Raw genomic sequence first — 20,016 nt, 5'->3', positions numbered from 1 at the left:
AATTAAAAGGACGGGTCCAACCTAAGTTTGACAGTTTTTAACATGTACTTGGCAAAATAAACTCTACTATCTTACTATCAACCTAATGTCAAAAAAGAAAGAATATTTTTACCTTACACCAAGAGAGATCTATAATTAGAATAAAGGACGATCCTTCACATCAGAAGAAAGTTGGCAGCATTTTACTAGGATATAGTTTTGAAAATCTAATTGTAGAAATTTATAAACAGTTTCCATTCTGTAATGTTTGCCATTTAATTGTGGTCTGGATATAAGTTTGTCATCTTGGGAGTCTGTTCACCACAGATTAGAGTTCAAATGTCAACTTATTCTAGGACTTTTTTTTTTGTCCTCATCCTTTCTGTGTAAATTTGATGGCATTTAAGTATGCTAGCTATAGTGAAAGCTACATAATACTGTTCCAGTATATCGTGAGCACACCTAGAAACCATAGAACAATGCCTTCCATGCCTTCAGTTGCTTCTCCTGCCTTCTCCCTGAATAATCTGGGGGAAAATTCAACTTGTCGCCCAGTTAGTGAGAGGAGGAAGGGAGTTTCAGAGCAGCCTCTCTCAGTGGCCGCTGTAGGGACAGAAAGATGTGATACCTTTCCTCATCCATCATAAGGGTCACAACCAACACTCCTATAGCAAAAGACAGGTTAACAAGAGAAAAACACAACAAATGTATTTAATCCAAGTTTTATGTGACATGGGAGCCTTCGGAAATGAAGACTTAAATATGCAGGTAAAACTGTTTTTATGCTTATGTTTGAGGAAGAATGGAAGAATGGACAGCCATGTAGAAACGTGATTGGATGAACAGGTGTGATCTAGTGGTAATAAACTGAAGAAACCTTCAAGGCCTGTCTGTTCAGGTCTTTCTTGGGGTCTTTCTGTGTAGCTTTCCTTCTTCCTGGGCGTGGGGCAGGACCCTTATCGAAGGAGGGTCTTAGGACATAGTAAGGTGGGGGAAAGTTGGAATAATATTTCTAGGTTTTACAACTTACTTTAGAGAAGAGAGGAGCAAGAAGCAGGAAGGCAGGAAAAGGTCAGAGACCTTGGTTCTGATGCTGCTTCTGAGGCCTTCTAATCTCTCTTAGTTTAAAGTACTTACTATGCTAAAGCACCATAGTTTGGGGTATCATGTTCTGAGCCCTAACACCACTCATACCTAGGACTTGGCTCAAGGCTTTGCTCATTGACATATAGTAGTAGAACTTACCTGAGAAGAATGCTATGGCCTGGTGGAGATGTTATCACTGACACATGCCAGTGTGTAGATCAGCTTTTAGGGACCATTGATTGGTATTTTCTCTAGAGATAAAAGGCTAATAAACTGTCCTGGTAATTGGAATGGGTGCTACTAGCAATAGACCTATCCTATTTCAGCATGGGCTTGTCTGAAGGGAGTATTTGAAGAGAGAGAGTACAATAAGCAGACTCCGGTTTTTCCTCGGCAGACTTTCACATTTGGCCTTATTTTTTATATACTTATTTATTTATTTATTTATTTTATTTATTTTTTTTTTGAGGCGGAGTCTGGCTCTCTTGCCCAGGCTGGAGTGCAGTGGCCGGATCTCAGCTCACTGCAAGCTCCGCCTCCCGGGTTCACGCCATTTTCCTGCCTCAGCCTCCCGAGTAGCTGGGACTACAGGCGCCCGCCACTTCGCCCGGCTAGTTTTTTGTATTTTTTAGTAGAGACGGGGTTTCATTGTGTTAGCCAGGATGGTCTCGATCTCCTGACCTCGTGATCCGCCCGTCTCGGCCTCCCAAAGTGCTGGGATTACAGGCTTGAGCCACCGCGCCCGGCCTATATACTTATTTAAATGAATGCAAAAAACGATATCAAAACCCAACTTCGGTTTTTGTGAACCTAGCTTGATTTGGAGCTCAATTTCTATCAGCAGGATCTGTTTCTTCTGGATTGAGCCTCTATGTGGTAGACCACGGCAATTTCATACTCATCCGGTTCCTGTAAGTTAGTACAGGTGATCAAGGGGCTAAAATACATGTGTTGGGTTATACTAGATTCCCCCTGAAACCCAGCTATAGAGGCAGATTAACCTCAATAATTGGGCTAAGAATGGGGATGTTATAGTTCTAGAAAGGGAAAGACAGCTTAGATGTTTGGCATTAGAAACATTAGATGACTATCTGCAGTGAGTATGTGTTGACTGAACTTCTCCACTTGAAATATATCTACAGTGAACAAATGTAACAAAACTTGAGGGAAGGTCTTGTCTCAAAGAAGACTAAAGAAAGATCATATCTCATACTGCAAACTCGATGACATAATGTTTTGAACCATACAGTAAGAAGGCACTAGGCATTGACCCAGCTTGCCTAAGCAAGAAGAAATTCTGAAAGATCTCTTTCACCAGCAAGTTGGAGAAATGAGAATTGGGGATGAGAGAACAAATGGGTAGATCCCCACATAGGGCCCATGTTTCCTCAAGGAACAGCCATTCTTCACTTCTAACTGGTGGGTGGAATGGGGTCAAGATCTGAGAATGAGATTCCATAGCAGGAAATTCCCAAGAGGATAACATAGGAATGACCAGACCCAGTGGCTCACAGCTGTAATCTCAGCACTTTGGGAGGCCGAGGCGGGCGGATCACGAGGTCAGGAGTACGAGACCAGCCTGACCAACATGGTGAAACCCCGTCTCTACTAAAAATACAAGAATTAGCTGGGCATGGTGGCACGTGCCTGTGATCCCAGCTACTCAGGAGGCTGAGGCAGGATAATCACTTGAACCCAGGAGGTGGAGGTTGCAGTGAGCCAAGATCGTGCCACTGCACCCCAGCCTGGATGACAAAACAAGACTCCGTCTCAAAACAAAACCTAGGAACCAACTTTGCTACTGGAATCCAAAGTCAAATATACAAAGAAAAATACATTATTATGAACAGAGGGCGGAGGGCCTTGGGCCATAGAACATTAGACGATTAGACTGATTTGTTTTCTCAACAGGGAAGTTGATTCATTCCAAGATTGGGGATTATTCTAACAAGCCTGGTCAGCTGGCCATCTTAAAATAATGGTTAATACCTTTTTTTTTTCTTTTTTGCACTTCCTACATGCCCAGCACTGTTCTAAGCCCTAAGCCCTTTACCTCCATCTACTCATTTACGTTCTCACAACAACCTGTGAGGTAGATACTATTGAAATTTTTGTTCTACAGATAAGGAATACGAGGTACAGAGTTTAAATGACTTAAAGTCACACTGCTGCTGAGTGTTAGAGTTGGGATTCAAACCCAGATGACAAGCTGGCAACTGAATCCACGAGTTTCACCTAGATCTAGACGATGCCTTATTGCCTTTCTATACTACATTACAAGGAAAGTATGCAAAAACAAAGTTCTTAAAGATTCTCAACAAATTTGAATTTCTATAATATAATTTGGGTTTTGTGTTTCTGTAGAAGTATAATGATTAAGAAAAAGAACTATATTGTCTTGAAAGCAGAGGAGGACTATGCTTTGTCTGGATCCTTAGGAAATAGCCTCACTAAAATGGCAAAGAGCTACAGATCTCAGGGGAACAGTGAGCAGAGTATGAGGTGTTTAGAACCCCAGTGGCTCATTGAGAACAGTCACTAGGGATGTAGACTGCAGTCATCACCCAGGTCTTTTTGGAATGGTGTGTGAGAGGGCTATTAATTTGTGCATAAGTTTTTAATCTGTTTGAGCAAATATAAAAGCCTTAGGCTGAGCATGGTGACTTAATGCCTGTAATCCTAGCACTTTGGAAGACTGAGGAGGCCAGGAGTTCAAGACCAGCCTGGGCAACAAAGCCAGACCCCATCTCTAAAAAGAATTTAATTTGCCAGGCATGGTGGTACGTGCCTATAGTCCCAACTACTTGCAAGACAGAGGTGGAAGAATCGCTTGAGCTCAGCAGTGAGCTCCAGCCCTAGGTGACAAAGACCCTATCTCTTTAAAGCAAAACCAAAAAGAAACTTAATTTTTGAAGTTTACTATATACCCACCTAGGGATATTTTGGAGCTGATACTAATATATTAGCTCACATTTTAAAGTTGATGCATTATGAAAATTCCACTTGAGCTGATTAATAATACATATAAAAGGCAAACTGAGCTACCTTAGTATACTTGCTTTTTTATGCATTATGTTTAAGATGATGTGTCATAACAATGAAATAATTTTTAAACATTTAAAATCTTCCTAATGTGGAAATAAAGCACAAGATACACAGATAAGATACTTTCTTAAGTGGGAAAATATAGGCACAAATGTAAGTAACACTGCTTGAAATGGAATCCAAATGGGGTCACTCATCTATTCTACATTTTGTAATAAAATGGTACAGGTCTCTAAAATTAAACTCAGTAACAAATTAAGTTTAAAAAAAAAGCACAAAATTACTACAATGTTCTATTAATATATCTAAAGTTTCGATTTCCAGGCTAATGAGAATTAGAAAGTGTTGGTTATTTTTCAATTCAGAAAATCCTGTACAGACATAATTAGTTACGTTTGAATTTGTGTACCATGGCGGCATTTAGCTCTCTTACCTAGCAGTGTCTGGGATATAGTAGAAGCTTAATAAATACGTATTAATGTTGAACACATTATCAAGACTCAACAGAAAATTATTTGATGGGGAATCAAAATTGCACTTCGTAAAAGAGGTGGCTTGTTCAACAATATCTGCAGACATGTTGCTAAGGTGTTTGGACATTTTTGGAAGTTAAAGATAGCTTTGCTGTTTTTTGAGACAGGGTCTCACTCTGTCGCCCAGGCTGGAGTCCCGAGTAGTTAGGACTACAGGCATGCACCACCACACCTGGCTAATTTTTGTATTTTTTGTAGAGACGGGGTTTTGCCATGTTGCCAGGCTGGTCTCAAACTCTTGGGCCCAAGGGATCCACCCACTTCAGCCTCCCAAAGTGCTGGGATTTCAGGCATGAGCCACTGAACCCGGTGAGCACTTCTTGACTCAGTAACAAGCTGACAGAGAACAAGTTCCTTTCTGAATAAAGATAAGAGTTTCATCTAAATAGAAAAAGAGTCTATCGGTTAATGGGAGGATCTATATGCTATATAAAATCAGCCCTTTCTTGGTATTGTTAGTATATCGTGGTGTGAAATATGAAAAGTGTATGATATGGTGTGAAGAACGTTTCAAGTTTAGACACACATTTTCCTTTTTCCTTAGCAACTAGGCACGCTGGAAGTAGTAGCTGAGAATAAGGTCTAGCAAATGGAAAAACTTCAAGGGAGAAGTTATTTTACTCAACTTAATGTTTATGAATTTTGGAAAGAGGCAATGTTTGAGATTCAAATAAATGTTATCTATATAATGGCAACTGTTGAATATTTTAACTTGTCTTGCAAAAAGCTCTATATTCCGGCACCAACATGGTATTGTGGGGGAAAAAAGTTGAGAATTAAGACGCAGGCCAGTCTTTGCTCTACTATTGAAGCTGATACATGACCTTGCGCAAGTTATTTATCCTTTTTGAGGTCACTTTTCTCATCTGGCCATACTCTACTATGTGTGTGGTTTCCCAGACTTAGGGGAAATGAAGAAGATTTTCTTTTATTCTCAATTAACTAAAAGTAATTATGAATATTTGTTGAATTTTGTGTTTTTCTGTACTTATATAAATTTTCATCATTAACCTATTAATGTGATTTACATTAACAGGCTTTTGAAAAAAAATGTTGAAATAACTTTGCCTTGTTGGAATAAATCCACTTTAGTCATGTGCAGTCTTTTTTTTAATACAGTGTTGGCTTCAGTTTATGAATATTTTGTTTTGAATTTTTACATCTATAGTCATGAGTGACATTGGGTTATAATTTTCCCATGTATATTTTTCTATTTCCTGAAAAAGTTTGAATAAGATTATTGTTTTTGAACTCACTTATAAAACTATCTGGTCTTGTGGGGATTTTTTTGTAGGAAGAGTTTTAAAAAGGTACTCATTAGATTTCTTTAACAGTTATTAAATCATTCAGTTATTGTATTTCTTCTAAGTTTAGATCATTCATATTTTTTGAGAAATTTGTCTCTTTTTCTTGGCTTTCAAATTAATTGGTGTAAAGATTCATAGTATATAATTTTATCTTTTAGATAACTGCTACATCTATAGCATCTACTTACATTTTTTATGTATTTATTTATTTATTTTTAGAGGCAGGGTCTCCCTGTGTTGCCAAGGCTGGTCTCGAACTCCTGGGCTCAAGTGATCTGCCAGCCTTGGCCTCTCAAAGTGCTGAAATCACAGGCATGAGCCACCGCACCCAGCCTACTTTTTTCTTATAATGTTTATTCATACCTTTTTTCATTCTCACCAAGATTTGCTCATTTTATTAATCCTTTCAAAGAAAAACCAATGGATAGCCTTGTTCATACTCTTCTATTTTGTTACATCTCTCCTTTCTTTCTCTTTCTCTTTCTCTCTCTCTTTCTTTCTTTCTTCCTTTTTTTTTTTTTTTTTTTTTTTTTTTGAGACAGAGTCTCGCTCTGTTGCCCAGGCTGGAATGCAGTGGCGCGATCTCAGCTCACTGTGCAAACTCCACCTCCCAAGTTCAAGCGATTCTCCTGCCTCAGCCTTCTGAGTAGCTAGGATTACAGGCACTTGCCACCATGCCTGGCTAATTTTAGTATTTTTAGTAGAGACGAGGTTTCACCATGTTGCTCAGGCTGGTCTCGAACTTCTGACCTCCTGATCTACCCGCCTCCATCTCCCAAAGTGCTGGGATTATAGGCCTGAGCCACCCTGCCCAGCCCATTTCTCCTCCTCCTCCTCCTCCTCCTCCTCCTCCTCCTCCTCCTCCTCCTCCTCCTCCTCCTCCTCTTCTCGGTGTTCTTTACTGTGGGTCGATTCTGCTGTTATTTTGATAAACATAATTAGGATGCTTCATTTATTAATTTTAGCATTTCTCCTTTCCTTGTGGGACTTTTTTATAGCTGCTTTCCCGAAACTACAGATTTTGATAAATAGTGTCTTTTTCATTTTTTATTTCTAACATTTTCTAGTTTCCATTAAGATTTCTTCTTGGACCATGGATTATTTAGAAGTATATGTGTATGTGCATATATGCATTTGCATATATGGGTGTGGGCACACATACACATTCTCCAAATGCACAAAGTTTTTTTCAGTTACCATTTTCTTAATGATTTCTACATTATATTATGGTCAGATAATTTCCAGATACTTTGTGGACTGGTGCCTGGTCATTTGTTACAAACGTGTACTTTCCAGTGCTTAGGTGCAGTGCCTCTTCCTCATCTGCCTATAGCACTCACCCAACCCGTCTCACTTGCTTAACTCCCAGGCAGCTCGGACTTTCCCTGATCTCCTCGATCCTGATTGAAACCTCTCACTCCTAAATGTCCTCATTACCTGTTGTCATACTCCTGTTACAGCATTTATCATGGGATCTTGTATTTATTTACTGCTCTGTCTTGCTTACAAGAATAGAGACTGGGGGCTCTTTTGAGAAAGAGGACTCATTGTCTTTAGACCTAGTATTTAAGTGACAGATCTTTTGTTTCTTAACCTCTCCACATGGTAACTTCTATTCATCCTTCAAAATCCAGTTCAAAGATGATTTTTTTTTTTTTTTTTTTTTTTTTGAGATGGAGTCTTGCTGTCACCCAGGCTGGAGTGCAGTGGTGCAATCCCAGCTCACTGCAACCTCTGCCTGCCGGGTTCAAGCCATTCTTGTGCTTCAGCCTCCTGAGTAGCTGGGACTACAGGCATGTACCACCACACCTGGCTAATTTTGTATTTTTAGTAGGGATAGGTTTTTGCCACGTTGCCCAGGCTGGTCTTGAACTACTAACCTCAAGTGATCCACCCACCTTGCCCTCCCAAAGTGGGGGGATTACAGGCGTGAGCCACCATGCCTGGCCAAGACTACTTCTGGTGTGAGGAGTATGCTGGTCCAGGCACCACACTGGAAGAATCACTGAAAAAAAAAGCAATTCCCATTTGCCCCATGTGAGGAAAGCTCAGTTTCCCCATATACGTGGCATGCTTCTAGGTGCTCCTTGATATGATTCCCTTTGTTGACCCAGAGCCCTCTGTTAGTCCTGAGCTTTAAAACCAAAGTTTGTCTCCAACCAGTTCAGTTTGCTTCCCCTCCTAGGTCTGCTTCTCCAATTCCATAGTTCCTCTGAGAAAGAGGTTTTCACCTAATTCTCTGTAGGTCCATTTACTCCAACCTCAGAGCAAAGCTGCTTTCCTCCTATTCCTCTGACCCCCTGACCCAGTTAGTATCCCTAGGGCTCTGCCCCTTCAGCAGGATTTCCCTGATCTCAAGCACCCATACTTCCCATTACTTTCCCGGATCTGACCTCCTATTTGTATAAACACAACCTGGATTCTCTAGCTCACTGGTCTTCTCACTCCTGTCTCCATTGCTGCTCAGCTGAATGTCTAGGGATCCAGATCCTCCGTGCTGGATCACAGCATCCTGGGACCTTTGACATTCCCCTCATCCATCATCTTCAGCTCTATCCAGGTAGCTGCATTCTCTCTGCAAAAGGTTTCTGCTCGTCTCTGCTGTGTCCCCACTCTCTGACCCAAGTCTGAGTCCCGCCTTCTCATGCCCAGTCCGAATCCCACCTTTTCATGCCCCGCAACCCCAAGCCCATCTTCCTGTATGAGATTGCAGAGGACACTAGGGTGTGCCGCTATTTGATCTAACCCACTTCTCTTTCTCCCAGCCAGGCTGATTACCCCTCAAGGCCGTCAAGGCTTTGGGAGGGGACGGGTTTTATCTTGGGGGAGAACAAAATTAAACTGTGTTCAAATTACTGATCAGTTAAAGTTTTATAATACTATACAATAACATTTACCCCCAAACGGAATATTACATTTTTGATGAATCATAAGGCACTTTAAGTGATTAAAATGCCTTGTCATTAGGCATATTAATTATTATGGGTAAGTGAAAATGCAGAAAAATGAAATTAGTAAATCTTTCTGGTTGATAGCATGATGGATATGTCAGCTTTTCCTCTACTAGAAAGGAGCTAAAATAGAGTAACATCAATGTGCTCAATATCGGCCTCTGCGGCCTATATTTCAGGTTGTCAATGGTACTAAAAACTTCCTGACATATAAAACTTAGTGGAGTATAATTATGAAAGTCCATTTAATAGTTTTAAAGCACTAACATTAAAGTTATTCTATATAGGAGACTTCAGCCCATAATTAATGTTCACCACAATATGCACTAAATCTTTCTGGAGTATCATCCCCATCTATCTAATCAGAAAGTTATTGCCCTACTAAAAAGATACTCAACAAGTCCGCTATATCCAATTATATTTGTATTTCATCTGGTTTATAGTATTTCTTTGAAGCTTAAAAGTTATATGTCAGATGCAAAAATAATTTGCAGCAACATTCCAAAACAGGGGAACCATTTAATGTTTTCATAAAACACAACTGATTTATGAAGAAAAAAAGATGTCTTTCTTTGAAAATTACTTTCAAAGAGTTTTAGGGTCAAACTACCATTATGATGATTTTCTCCACAGAAAATGGTCTGGTGTAGGCTGCAGTCAATTGCTACATAATTTTTTATCCATCAAGGCTTAATGGAAAGAAGTAAGATGAAAAGGAAATATAAATTTAAAATCTCTGTTCATGGTCTAATGGCCTATTATCCAGCCAACTTTCTACTTGCAGAAAGCCTTCATTAAGACACCATTAAGGATGGCATTAAAACGTCTGAGCTGTTCTGGGTTGTAAGTTACGTCTCACACAAATTTTACTTGCGCTCCTTCAGCTCTAATATCTGTATCTAAATATCTATTGTGTTACTTATATTCCGCTATAGGAGTGTAATGGTACAGACTTGCAAAATATAGTCCTCAGTTTGAAAAATTTCTTCTTGAAAGTATAAAATTTGATGAATTTTTTTAAAAAAGAGGTCAGGGGCAGGAGAGTAATGGGATGGATTTTAATTACTCCTTTAATGCCTGTATTGAAGTTCTAAAGGACAGCCTATTTGGCACAAGAGTAAAAACATACCCAGCAGTTTCATGAAGACCATGACCTTCCAATCAATGGAGTGTGAGATCTCCAGGCCAACTTAGGTCATTTTCTGAAAGAAGCTGCTGTAACATTTCTCTTCACTCTCAACTGTTCCCCTTGGAAGTAGTTTCGGGGCCTAGCCTCTCTCATTCCCAACCTTTGCCCGTGATGGGTCATTTGAGGAAGTACCATAAATTTTCTTCACCCTAAATATTCCATTTTGATAGTGAAGATTGGTTTCCTGAACTTTCCATTCAAACTAGAAATCCACTATCATTTAAAGTCCTTCCATTAGGAAGCTGCTTAGGATATTCCGTCCATAATGACTTAGTTGGGAAGTACAGAATTCCTTATTTCTGAATTGGTAAATGAGGTTTCCAGATGGGCAAGAAGGCATGAAATTTGGGGCATTATCTCCCTCCTAGCCCTTTCCTGTCCAATTTGCTCTTGTTCTCATATCTCTAGCCATCTCTGGCTCACACCTGACCTCACTCTAAGAGCAGCTCTGGTGGTGGACAGGGGGTATATATGAAGCAACTGCTTCAGAAGATCATTGGCTTAGGATGAAACTGCATTCTGCCCGGAGGCCCTCAGCCTGGGAGCTGGACCTTTGTCTACCACCCTTTCTTTGGATCTTTTATCCTACCATCCCCTAATTTGGGTTGATCTCATTGGTGTTTTGATTGCCTGTCTCTCTGCTTGGAATTGATCTGTATTCCTCATTTCCCAGGCTCTGCTTGACCCCCTCGTAGGCCTGCTGTGCTCTGTTGCCACCCAAATCCAGAGGAAAAAGACATCTAAGTCCTCACTGCTGTTGTCTACCAGATAACTCTGTGACTTCAGGCAAGCAGCTGAACCCACCTTGGACTCAGTCTCTTTCTGTGACACCAGGGGTTATACTGGATCATCTCTAGGGTCTCCTAGAATTCGGAAACTCTAGGAACCAAGGAGCCTCTTCCTTGTCTGCCTCCACCCATCCATCTTTTAGCTGACTGTTTCAAGCTAATAATCATGAATGCAAAGTGCTGTGACGTGCAGGTAAAACTCCATCCATTTCAAAAGAAAAACCTGTAAAGATAATAGCACTTTATTCTTATTTGAACCACATTGTATTGTTGGTTACAGAGTGTGAAGGTAGTATGTTCAGAGTCTTGTTTTATGTCTTTGTAGCTGTGTTGCCAGCATTTGAAGGTAACTCCTCCACATAAGCGGCAGGAAAATGGCCTTTTTTCCCATTCAAAGATCCAAACCACCATCCTTCTTCTTTTTTCTCGTGTATAATCACAATGTCACCTGTGAAAATACACAGACAAATGGGTCTCTGCAATATGAACACATGCCTCAGCCCGATTGATAAGAGTTTTAAGGAGGTTCTGCTTCAAGGAGTTACTTGGTAGTGTCATTTTCTGCACTTGATTCAGATGAAGCCAAATGTATCAAACACCTGTGTATAAAGCAGGCATAATCCAGAGGATACTAAAAAGAGTAAGATAATGAACAACTGAGATAAAATAATTGCTTAAAAACAGGATTGGCCAGGTGTGGTGGCTCACACCTGTAATCCCAGCACTTTGGAGGGCAAGGCAGGCAGATCACAAGGTCAGGAGTTCGAGACCAGCCTGACCAACATGGTGAAACCCCGTCTCTACTAAAAATACAAAAATTAGCTGGGTGTGGTGGCACACGCCTGTAGTCCCAGCCACCCAGGAGGCTGAGGCAGGAGAACCACTTGAACCCGGGAAGTGGAGGTTGCAGTGAGCCAGGATCACACCACTGTACTGCAGCCTGGGTGACACAGCGAGACTCTGTCTCAAAAAAAAAAAATCACCTTGGGTCATATATCCTTACGCTGCCTGGCTCACTTTCTATGTAGCTGATGGATTGTCACCAAAGTCTTTCTTGGTGTCCATACTTTGAGGGTTTCACATGCTGGTGTTTATGATACTTTGGCACGTTGGCTGCTATAAGTATGTCTCACCAACAGTGTTTTCCTAAGATCAAGACAATGCCTCTGCATTATACCTGATTTCATAGTCCAAAAGCTTAACTCACAACTTTGCATAGAAATGTAACTCCCCGTTCAACAACTTAGCCAACTTTAATACAACATCAATTTGGAGACAATATTTTTTAAAGCAATGATTCAAATAAAGAGAATTCCATAGCAAATTGGACAAGAAACATGGCTCTTGTCATAAAAGTAGAAAGATCTGCCCCCTTCAGGATCCAAGAGCTTCTTTTTCTTTAGCGTCATTCTGAGGTGATTTTTCAGTCTTCCCTTCACTCTTACTCAGCAATTCTCTTTCTAAGACAAAGGAGACTATTAACTCCTTTTCTGTCTTTTCTTAGTCATAAATCGCTATTCTTAAAGGAGATCATTCTCAGTCTCTAAGTTCTGCCTTTAATGGGTTCTCTCAGGTCAGTAAATTGACATAATCTATTAACAAGAATTCCAACAAATGATTTCAAATTGTATTGCCAGCTTTCCTAAGCCTCCAATGTCGTGTTTCATTGAAAGAAACTACTTAGAATATAAAGTGTAAGCAGGCTTTGCAACCAGCAGAGAACTGAAAACAAGATAATCAATTTATTGTGAATGATATAACTCAAATGCAGCATCCATGGGTTTTAGGTGGCATCTGGGAAGTATGTCTTTTATTCACATAGGAAGAAAAGTAATTGCCTGGGGAGAGATGACTGGCAAATGCTGCAAAGGAAACACCCAATAAATAGCAAATGTGCGGTGTCCTTGTCGTTTGGCTACAAAATGTATCTTGATTTTCCACTGGCTCTGGGAGCCGTGTTCTTGTTTTGGATAATATACTTTCTCCCACAACGTTACTCTTTCTCACTAACCCTTCCGTTTCCAGATCTCTGTCTTAGCACCAACATCCAAACGTGGTTTCTAACTGGACACATAATGAAGGTTGAGGCTGGAGACTTTTTTCTTTAATAATGTTGTGGTTTATATTATAAAGCCACTATATAACACCTTTCCATGTTAAGTAAAACTCTGTGACACAAAGAAGGGGGTCTTACTCTTTAGACTGGACATAAAAAGCTTTTCTGAGAAGTGAGACCAGCACTAAGCTGGGAGTCAGCTGACCCAGGTGCTAGAATTTGCACTTTCACTAAGTTGAGAGAGGAAGTCACTTCACATTCCTGCATGTCTAGCTTCTAAAAAATAAAAAGGTGGGGTACACCTCTAATCACTTTCCATTACTGACATTCTACCCCAGTGTACATTGTGATTAGGAGTATGGCTGTGTTTCCAAGTTGAAATCCTGCGCTGCCACAGCCTGTGGCATTAGCCAAAGCACCTAACCTTTCTGTGTGTCAGTCTCCTCTGCTATGAAATGGGAATAACCAATAAAACCCTCCAAGGGTTTCATTAATATTAAATTGGACAATATGCCTGCAACAATGTCTGGCACATAGAAAACAGAATAAGTGTTAGCTATTATCATTATGTGAGCTTTTGTTTTATATGTGCTTACCTTTCAAGAAGGGTGAACTGATTTGACATGGTAGTAACTCTTAAGGCTGCCACACTAAGACAGGGTTTTATTCATGCTAAGAATCTCAATATGGGAAGGCAATTAAAATATTTGAGAATGATTCTTACCCTTTTCCAAATTCAACTCATCATCTTGCCTGGCTTGAAAAGAATATAAGGCCTTGCAAAGTCTGCTGCTGAGCTGGGCTGCACCAGGGACTGAAATAGATTAAGCTGTAATTACTATGCTGTGTTAGCAGGCAAATGAATATGAGCTGAAGCTCTTTGGTTATTTAACAGTGTGGTGCAGAGTTTCAATATATTAAATTTTTCTCAAAAGGAAAGTTTGTAATTTTACATAATTTCATTCCTTGATTCAAAAACCATTTATGATGCACTTTCTATATGTATGGACTGCATATGTTATATAATCAAAAACTATAATACATGAAATAGTAAGTCTAGAGAAAAACATTGCATGCATGTTTTAGAAAACATTCACCAGTTTTGCCATTCAGATATAAATAGGGGATATTTGGGGCATGTGCATGTTATCATCCCTAGCTGTGTATGGAACTGTTTCTCAAACAATGCAGCGGTGACTCCTTAATACATCGTGTGAACCATAATGTCCTGGTTTTACTGAAGTTCTTTTTTTTTAACTAATTTCTAATTTAAAAAACTAGATAGTCAAGATTATGGTAATTATACTTGAACATGCAGGGACAGTGACATGTGTGTGTATGCTGAAAGATGAAGAGCAGTGTGGTGTGTGGGTGCACGAATGACTGAAGTCAGATGACTGCTAATGGGGCTTTGTAGGCCATGAGTCCAAGCCCTGGCAAACCACCTGGATCACTATGTGTCTCGCAGAGAGGACAGGCTTCTTATGGGAGTTTGGAGGAGGCTATGGAGACAGAGTGACAAAGCTCCTCACAATGGTTTAAGTGTGATTATGTGGATGGCAAATAACAGGCCATTTGAATAAGGTGGATGCCAGCCATCTGATATCTGAGGCAACTTCTCATATTATAAAATACTTTCCCAACCCTCTACTCTTCTTAACTTCTCCCATTTTTACATAAAGCTACAGAGTCTAACAAATTAATCAGTCCCGATGGAAATATAAATTTCCTTAAACAGATACAGGTCAAAGTGGCTCTGAAAATAAAGTTTAAATGTAGCAATGTGCCCTGCCAGTAGGACCCAGGCCAAAAAGATTGTGGGCATGGGATTACCTGGAGTTGAAGAACTTGGATTGCTCTGCCCACCAGAAGATGCTTTGCTCACAATACTCTCTAATCTCTTCATTAAAAAAGGCCGAGATATTTTCACATAGCTATGAGTATGCTCCTGTTCAAATGGTATAAAAAGTCATATTTTATAACACGATTATCATAAACATTCATGAAAATTAACTCTTCTGTAGCTGTTTTCCTCAAGATTTTTTTTTTTTTTTTTTTAGACAGAGTCTTGCCCTGTCACCCAGGCTGGAGTGCAGTGGCATGATCTCAGCTCACTACAACCTCCACCACCTGGGTTCAAGTGATTCTCCTGCCTCAGCCTCCCTGGTAGCTGGGATTACAGGTGCCCACCACCATGCCTGACTAATTTTTGTATTTTTAATAGAGACAGGTTTCACCATGTCAGCCAGGCTGGTCTGGAACTCCTGACCTCAGGTGATCTGCCTACCTCGGCCTCCTAAAGTGCTGGGATTATAGGCATGAGCCACTGCGCCTGGACTGGAAGTTTTTAAACTGAGGGGTATAAATAATTCAATAGATTTCTAAGCCCTACTGTGTTTCAGTTTTGAGTTGAAGCCTTAATATTTTCAAAATTAAATAATTACTGTACTTTATAGCCTGTGTTTCCAATTCTAACCTGTGTGTCTAGGCCAAATAGTAACATTCATAACATTACTTTTACAAATACAACTTTAGTTGGCTTAATGCAAGTGAAATGATCACAACCCTCTAAATGACTGAGATTGTTTTTGAGCTCTTGAGCCTCTTAGAAAACCGTCCCTTCACAAGATGATTACGGCTCCCCCTTCTGATCAGTAACCACAAGCAATAGCTGCCATGTACGTTCACCTGCTCATCCACTCCTGGAGTGCAGCACTAGGAAAATAGGTGTATGTGAATTTCAGAGCTGTACTGGTGCATTATCTGCATTAGGCACCATGTTAAACAGATGAGACTAATACAATTTAATAGAAATTTTACTGTAAAACACATCCAAAGGATAAAATTCAGGTATGATGAGCCAGAAGACATTGAAAGTGTTTTTTAGCTCCTCATAGAAGTTTGGTGTACACAGAGTGTATTCGGTTGTGTCTAGCTCTTGTTGTGCTCAAAAGAAATAAAAACATTTATCTTATTAAGTGTATGAATATTAATATCACATAGAATTCCTAATATCTTTTTTGCCCTGATGCTACTTTAAGCCATTCCACCCAGCAGGCCCAATCAAGAACTTACAACCAGTCTCCTTGAATGTTACCTTTTCCCTCCACCTGAAGATGGAGTTACTGCAAGGATGGCTGGGTTGAGGTCTTTGCTCAAGTTCTGCTAACACTGATGACAGTTTGTAGGAGTTTGCTTCCAAAAGGTCTAGTTTCAAATTGTTCTGTGGATACATCATTTGGCCATGTGAGCAAATTTCTAGTAAATGAGGCACAACTGTACAGGAATATCAGAATAACTTTCAAAATAACAAAGGTTAGAAAAGTACGCATTTAACTCATACAGATATTCATAGAAAATGCCGAAGGAAAAAAAAATGGAATGAACTCTTTAAGCAGTCTAGAGGGTGGTTTTAGTTGTTGAGTGTGTCTCATTCTGTACTCTGGGGGTAAACAGGAAACCTTGGTAATAGTATTTTATGGCAATGAAGAGCTTTGACTCAATTTTCTGCTGAGGGATGAGAAAGGGAGTGTTGATTGTAGAAGGTAGATTTTTGGTGGTCTGTGAAGAAAGTGAGCCATCAGTGCTCAATCTTGTGAACAGAATTGAGTTAACATCAATAGAATCAAATGAAATTGAATGTGAGGTTCGTTTGTTCTTTGAGAAGGTGAAGTCTTATATTACCCACAAAGTTTACAGGAATACTTCTGGAAACTGGGAACAATATTCTAGGGTATTTGAGTATAAAAATACTAAGTCAAACTAAAGATACATTCCTAGTCTCTGTCTGTTCTTGATTTGACCTTGAACTAGAAACTTTATAATTACCCTGTCAGGCTGGGTCCAGCCAAAGTGAATTAAATAACAGAATCTAAGCATTGGAAGGGTCCTGCTTATCCAGCCCCCTCATCACCATTATCCCTCTCTCCCCTACACCTCCAGCATGGGAATTCCTTAACCCTAATATCCCTGCCAGGGTGTCACAACCATGGACAGAAGACATCCAACTGATGGAGAAGGTCTCTAATTGTTGGAGGAATCCACTACATTGTGGTGCAGGCTTACCTAAGACAAAACTAAAAGCTCCCCCATGCCTGCTATTTAGACCTTCACTTGATAGTCTCATAGAGCACATCTAGTTCCTCTTGTATGTGGCCCTCTTTCTGGTATCTAAAGACAGTATTTAATCTAAGTGCCTCCAATTTTCTCAACAATTTCTCCTCTGACATTGCTTGTGAACATTCTTGATTCAAATATGGCACTTCAAGGACCAAGATACAGTGAAATAAGGAAGAATTTAAATAAAAGTTTCCTCATCCTAGAAACCTTCCCTGGGTGACACAAAATCTACCAGTATCACTAGTTTCTGTCTACCCAGATGCAGAGCATGTGTAATGAAATCATGCGGATATTTGGCAGTCATCACTTAAAGGTTCACAGTTGCTCCTTCACCGGATCATAAACACCAGAAGTTCCGGGGTCAGATCCTCTCCCTCCTTTTGTCCTCCACTGTATGCTTCAGGCAAGAGGACCCAGATGACCCTAATACACGTATGCTGGTAATGACAATGACAAAATTCTGTGCAAGGACAGCCAAAGGAATAAATGTATAACCCAATGGCATCATGAAATGCTTTTTATGACTTTATTTTGGCACATGTTATTTGCATTGAATAGTTAACAGTTTGTGCGGTCACAGAAAATGTCCTACAGTCTGTTTTATAATTTCATAAAAATTGTAGCCACAGGTCATTGCAGGTATGTTAGACCTCTGTTCCCAAGTGCACACAATGCAGGCCTTTCTTTTCCTAAGAAGTGTCAGGCTTGTCTCTGCAACAGCACCCTACTCAAGAAAGCCTATCTAAACACTAGGTCAGCGATACCTCACTGCATCTGTCTTCTTTCACCAAAGAACTATTGAAATTGCCAATCTGGGTACAATTATCAGGTACCTACATTCACAAGAAAGTTAGGCTATAAGCAAGAAAAAGAAAACACCCAGATTCCTGTATCCTTCAAAACATTGCTAAAAAATTTATCTCCTTAAATGAGTCTCAGATTAACCCCAGTCCACTCCTGATCTCTAATCACAGCAGAAACCCATATGTTGCACACTGGTGCTATATATCTGTTCATTTTTATTCCTATGTAAAATTCATCAGCTTTTTGTTAACTACCCCTTTCATGTGGGTTCCTCTGAAGTGGCCAAAATGTCCATCAGTCCCCACGAATGTCTTTGGGGCTAGAGTTCACACGCTCAGCACAAAGGCCAGGAGGCCCACCTCCCTGCCTCTTCTACCATCTCCCCACCCCAATTCCCACCCTCAAAGAACTTCGCCTCCAAAGTTGCTCCTGGTTTCCCAAGATTTTGCCTCACACCCCAGACAGCCCTCTTCCCTCTGTGCAGCCTCGTCTTTCCTTTCTCCTGTTATTCTCCGATAACTGAGATCAGCAGAGGGATGAATGGAAAATACCGTCTTAATAAAAATTACTAGTTTTTGAGCTCCTCCTCTGAGCATTGTGCTAGCATTTACTAAATAATATTTCACCCTCATAAAAACCCCATGAGGTTAGTACCAATATCCCCATTTTGCAGATGAGAACACTAAAGTTGCCCCAGGTCCCTGTAAACAGCAGAGCTAAATCTAAATACAGGCCTTTCTGAATGCAGATCCTGTATTTCCTGTCACTTTTCTTAACTGGGTTAAAGTGCACATGTTTTCTAGGCCCTTAAAGAATGACTGTTTTAGAGAATACTATTTTAGACACACTTCCTAGGACACCAAAGCAAACATTTCTAGGTAGTTGGATTTTTCCAGATCCCTCAAATGACTTATGAAGCTGACCTTATAAGCTCTCCCACTAGATTGTTCTATGTCATGAGAAAGGAAAGGCAAACAAGGCCAAGCGGACCAGAAACAAGTATTCTAAAAATAACCCTTTCATCACTAAATCTAGGAAACTGCACTCTGCAAACATTTACCTCATCCATTAACGCTGCTGTGTCTTTCTGGCTCTTTGCATCAGAGAAGGAGGAGTTGCTGGAGTATGTTTTAAGCATTCGTTCCAGGCCTGAAAATGAAATAATGTTCTCAGTCACCTTTCACACTGTCTCAGTGGGACACAGCTGGGAGTCAGTCACTCTCAAAGGAAGCCTAGGAGTGATACCAGTGATTTTTTTTTTTTTTTTTAAGACGGAGTCTTGCTCTGTCACCCAAGCTAGAGTGCAGTGGCATGATCTTGGCTCACTGCAACCTCTGCCTCCCAGGTTCAAGCAGTTCTCCTCCCTCAGCCTCTTGAGTAGCTGGAATTACAGGTGTGTGCCATCATGTCCAGCTAATTTTTGTACTTTTAGTAGAGACACAGTTTCATCATGTTGGCCAAGCTGGTCTCCAACACCTGACCTTGTGATCCACGCGCCTTGGCTTCCCAAAGTGTTAGGATTATAGGCATGAGCCACAGCACCCAGCCACCAGTAGGATTTCTTAAATGGCTGAGGGAGTCTCTGCAGGTAGTTCTTAATAAATCTGTCTGAATGATAAATGAACTGTTCGTTTACCTTTCTCTTCACTTAATGAAATTTGAGAAATGCTGGTGCTTAAAGCATCTTGATTGTTATGTTTCCAGATGAGACTTTGAATTTCTTTCAGTTGACCCATTCTAGCGATTGCTAACATTTACACAATGTTGGCTTCTTCCTCATTAGTATTCACATCACTAAATATTTTCTATCTTGAATTTGCTCTCTAGTATTCCATTGCAATGAGTTATTGTGATCCATATAAAACAAGCTACTGTGTAGACATCAGATCCACGAATGTGGAGTCATTTTTGTCATCCATGTTGCTTTAGAGCTGCTTCACATTCTAATATGCCTAACTTCTACCTACAGAATTTAATTTGAATGATTTTTACATTGTTTCAAAAGTCAAAAGAAACAAACCAAAAAAATCCTCCAAAACTCTTGTGCACAGCTGGTTTACCATGTTCTAAACCAAACATTATTTCTCATTCTAGCCAATTTCAGAAACACAGTTAAAATGCTACATTTCTGAAAATAGTAGTATAATACTTATATAGGT

The 20,016-nt window shown here is 40.1% G+C and overlaps 2 protein-coding genes across 16 annotated transcripts in view; one reads left to right on the top strand and one right to left on the bottom strand.

Moving 5' to 3' along the window:
• Nucleotides 1-20,016, top strand: part of SPC25 (SPC25 component of NDC80 kinetochore complex) — a 119,211-nt gene that overhangs the window by 19,729 nt on the left and 79,466 nt on the right. Inside the window, exon 8 of one of the 4 annotated variants that reach the window (XM_015432328.4) lies at nt 10,764-12,787. The exons of the other annotated variants lie outside the window; for them this stretch is intronic. The gene's annotated coding sequence lies outside the window, so the exon portion shown is untranslated. Of the gene's footprint in view, nt 1-10,763; nt 12,788-20,016 lie in introns of those variants that run through there. 4 annotated transcript variants of the gene reach the window in all.
• Nucleotides 11,105-20,016, bottom strand: part of NOSTRIN (nitric oxide synthase trafficking) — a 63,043-nt gene continuing 54,131 nt past the window's right edge. For 8 of the 12 annotated variants that reach the window (XR_012421187.1, XR_012421189.1, XM_065525614.1 and 5 more), the window contains 5 exons: nt 18,918-19,006; nt 16,032-16,157; nt 14,768-14,882; nt 13,659-13,748; nt 11,105-11,326 (listed from right to left, as the gene is read on the bottom strand). Coding sequence is in view for 9 of the 12 variants with exons in the window: in XM_065525614.1 (XP_065381686.1) it covers nt 11,190-11,326; nt 13,659-13,748; nt 14,768-14,882; nt 16,032-16,157; nt 18,918-19,006 (557 nt within the window). In the remaining 3 variants the exon portion in view is untranslated. Of the gene's footprint in view, nt 11,327-13,658; nt 13,749-14,767; nt 14,883-16,031; nt 16,158-16,221; nt 16,496-18,917; nt 19,007-20,016 lie in introns of those variants that run through there. The other 4 variants (XR_012421188.1, XM_015432326.3, XM_074009383.1 and 1 more) reach the window with 3 other exon arrangements.

Source organism: Macaca fascicularis, chromosome 12 (genome assembly GCF_037993035.2).
Source record: "Macaca fascicularis isolate 582-1 chromosome 12, T2T-MFA8v1.1".
Taxonomy (NCBI): Eukaryota; Metazoa; Chordata; class Mammalia; order Primates; family Cercopithecidae; genus Macaca; species Macaca fascicularis.
Note: the sequence above shows the minus strand (reverse complement) of the source record. Positions and strands in the feature narration are given on the sequence as shown.